Source organism: Merops nubicus, unplaced genomic scaffold (assembly GCF_000691845.1).
Source record: "Merops nubicus isolate BGI_N331 unplaced genomic scaffold, ASM69184v1 scaffold41262, whole genome shotgun sequence".
NCBI lineage: Eukaryota > Metazoa > Chordata > Aves > Coraciiformes > Meropidae > Merops > Merops nubicus.
In genome coordinates, this window is record NW_008593680.1 from 318 (window position 1) to 3,606 (window position 3,289).

The 3,289-nt window shown below is 51.8% G+C and overlaps 1 protein-coding gene across 1 annotated transcript in view; it reads right to left on the reverse strand.

The window, feature by feature from the left end:
- SUGP1 (SURP and G patch domain containing 1) overlaps window positions 1-3,289 on the reverse strand; it is a gene marked incomplete at both ends in the record, with an annotated part of 18,163 nt that overhangs the window by 313 nt on the left and 14,561 nt on the right. Inside the window, 3 exons of the mRNA XM_008935509.1 lie at window positions 1,699-1,844; window positions 2,689-2,795; window positions 3,037-3,214. Of these exons, the coding sequence (XP_008933757.1) occupies window positions 1,699-1,844; window positions 2,689-2,795; window positions 3,037-3,214 (431 nt within the window). The remainder of the gene's footprint in view (window positions 1-1,698; window positions 1,845-2,688; window positions 2,796-3,036; window positions 3,215-3,289) is intronic.

A 3,289-nucleotide genomic window follows, 5' to 3' on the forward strand; every position in this document is an offset into this window, starting at 1 on the left:
GGAGCCAGGGGGGGGTCGGGCTCTGCTCCCAAGGGACAAGGGACAGGACAAGAGGAAAGGGCCTCAAGTTGCCCCAGGGGAGGTTGAGGTTGGAGCTGAGGAACAATTTCTTGCCCTGGAGGGTTGCCCAGGGCTGTGCCAGGCTGCCCAGGGCAGTGGTGGAGTCCCCACCCCTGGAGGGGTTTCCAAGCTGTGGACATGTGGGGTGAGGGACACGGGGCAGTGGGGACCTGGCAGTGATGGAGTAACAGTTGGGACTCAATCTTAAGTCTCTTCCAACCAGAACAATTCTCTGGTTCTGTGATCTCCTCACAGAGATATCTGCTGCCTCTCTTCAGCAGAGCTCGGGGAGCAGTGGCCATCATCACACAGAGCCTGCTGCACCAAGACAAACAGCTAATCCTGAGCAGCTTGGGGCATTTGCCTCATTTCCCTGCCACCCTTCCAGAGCCCTGACTGCAGCCACCGTTGGGTGGAAGCAGCAGAGCCAACATCTTTTTGCTCAACCTTTTCCAGGCAGAACAGAAGCTCTGCCTGGGCTCTGGGTGCTCCCTGCTGAGTGGTGCTGACTGGCAGCCTGACCTTTGGCTGCCAAACGCTGGGTTTGTACCTCACTGACTGGAGCAGGCAGCACTGAGATGAGGAGCCTGCCTCCTTCTTCTCCAAAACAGCCCAAAACCTGACACAATTCTCACCCATCTGCAGTAGGACCTTCTTAACCATCCTGAGACCATCAGAGATGGTGGAGCCCAAGCAAATGGCAACTCTTATTCAAGCTTGTGATGGACAAACCACCTCCCCTCCATGGCTTGCTGGCCCTGCTCTCTCAATTACAGAGAACTTTTATCACAGGGCTTCTTTGAACCAATAAACACGTGGCCAGAGGGATCTTCTTGCAAAAGAGCAGCAGAAGCACTTTGGAGAGAGACTTTCTGTCATGCAGTAAACAAACAACTGCTGTTTCTGAAAGGATCTAACACCAAAACCCACATTTCAGAGCATTTCCTATCCCCAATATTTGGTTTTGAAGTTCAGCATATGTTACTAACAGATGATCCACCTAAAAAGAGACACTCGTCTATTTTTGGATAGAACTCTTCTAAAGCTTTATAATAAACCAAGTGTGATCAAATTGGGAAACTTCTGTGCAGAAGAGTGACGTCCTGACAGCAGCCTGATCACCCACTCCCTGATCTGGACTGAAACCTTTCAAACACAGGTCTAGCAGCAGCAAATTTTGGCAGTCACCTTCCACACCCAGCACCCCAGGGACCAGCAGGCACCAATGGTGCTGCAGAGGCAAAGGGCACGTTCCTTACTACTGAAATTCAAGTTTCTGACTGTAAAGACAGGAGTGCATCCCCTCATGCAAGGTGCAGACAGGTGTTCTCTTCATTTTCAGATGGGGAAACTGGGGAGAAGGCAGCTCTCTGAAGAAAGCACCATGCAAACAGGCTGGAAACAAACCCCTCCTGGCTCAGATGACTGCTCCTGCCTGAGCTAAGCCAGGCCCTGGGGGGAGGGAACCCCAAAGAAAGCAGAAATGATTTTTTTTGACTGCTTGGCTGCGATGATTCCATATTCTGTTCAAGTGATGAATTACACTCACCCTCACTGCAGCAGCTTAGGTAGGGTAGGAGCATCAATTACCAGCCCAAGAGGAAAGGACTGAATCAATAGTAGAAGAACTCTGCTTACTTGCTGACTGGGTTTTTAATCCCCTGTCCCTCTGAGCCAAGTCCCTCTCCTTCCTTCCAGCCCATCTTCATTAGCATTTGATAACCTATGTTTTCCACAGTCAGTTTGAACTCTTTGTATTCAGAATAATCTGGCTCACGTCCTTCCTGCAGGAACACAAAAAGCAGTGTTGGTTAGTTGGGTTTTTTTTCCATATGCACCTATCTTTCTGGGTCAGAGGAAGGGAAAAAACAGCTTCAGCTCCTCGAAGTGAGGATGGCTCTGGCAAACAAGAACCAGCAGAATTTCTGGGGATTCCAGTTCTGCACCAGCACAGAGAAGAAAACAGGTAAATGAAAAAGCACTGTGTGGCCCCATGACATAATCTGCAAAAAGCAGGGAGTGCTACTGTAAGATTAAGCTGAGAAATATTCAGTTCCTGAATTTAAAGTTGCTCACTGGATCAAGCTTCAGATACAGCTCTTATTTAAGCCAGGATCTCCAGGGAACATCAGACCCCATGCTGGTTACACGAAAACATTATGAGGGATGCATCAGCATCAAGAAGTTCTACAGTTTAGGAAGAATTGGCAGGTATTGGAGGGCTTTGCATAAGCTTTTTGTAGGATTTATGTTTTCCACTTTACTGCAATCATCTGGATAAAAATTCAAATTTTCCTTGCTTGGCATCAGCTACCACTTATCTGAAACAGGATGAGCAGACAAATGGTGGGTGGCCTGAGAGGCTTGTCTATAATTTCAGCTAACCCCCAAATACTGTCCCAATAGTCTGTTCTCTAATTTGCTACATCCACTGCTCTGCAAATGGAAAAACACTAAGCCCTTGTTTCCTCCAGAAGGAACAGAGCTCCAAGGGCAGGGGCAGGGGAACCTCAGGGCTGCAGGGCAGCTAATGGCTGTGAACCAGGGCTAAGCTCTCCAGCTCCCTGCCCCCTGCTGCAGGGTGAGGCTGAAGCACTGGCCCCACCCTGGCTGTCTTTGCTAGTTCACCTTCAAGGCCTTGAATGTCTCCATGAATTTCTCCAGCTCGTCGGGTGGAAGGAAGTCCCCTATGAAGTGTTTCCCTCTGCCCATCTGGGTCAGCTGCTCGGCCCACTCTGCCCAAGACACAGAGGAGAGAAAACAGCAATCACACGGGCTCAGGATTTCAGGGGGTTGGTGAAACCTCCCAGCACCAAGCAGCCAACAGCTCCACTCAACAGGGACAGCACAGCACAGAGCCCTGACGAGCGACCCTGCAGCGCCCACGCTGCCAGCATGACCTGGGGCACCTCCCCTGGGGGCAGCAGAGCAGGGGTGTGGGTGGTGTGCCCCTCAGAGCCCCTCAGGGCCCCTCACCTCGTGTCTTGTCCATCTCCATGCGGCGCAGCTGGTGCTCCCACGTGCCCAGCTCACTGTCCACCTCCTCGTCGCTGTCGTAGCCGTGCTGGTGCTGCTGGATGGCCCTCTCCCACATCAGCTGCATCTCCTGCATGGCTCTCTTGTGCTTCATGATCATGTCATACATCTGCTGCATCTAGGGGAGGAGCAGGGGCAGGGGGGGAGACGAGCGGGGTCGGCCGCAGAGGTGCCGTGGGGCTGGGACGGCACA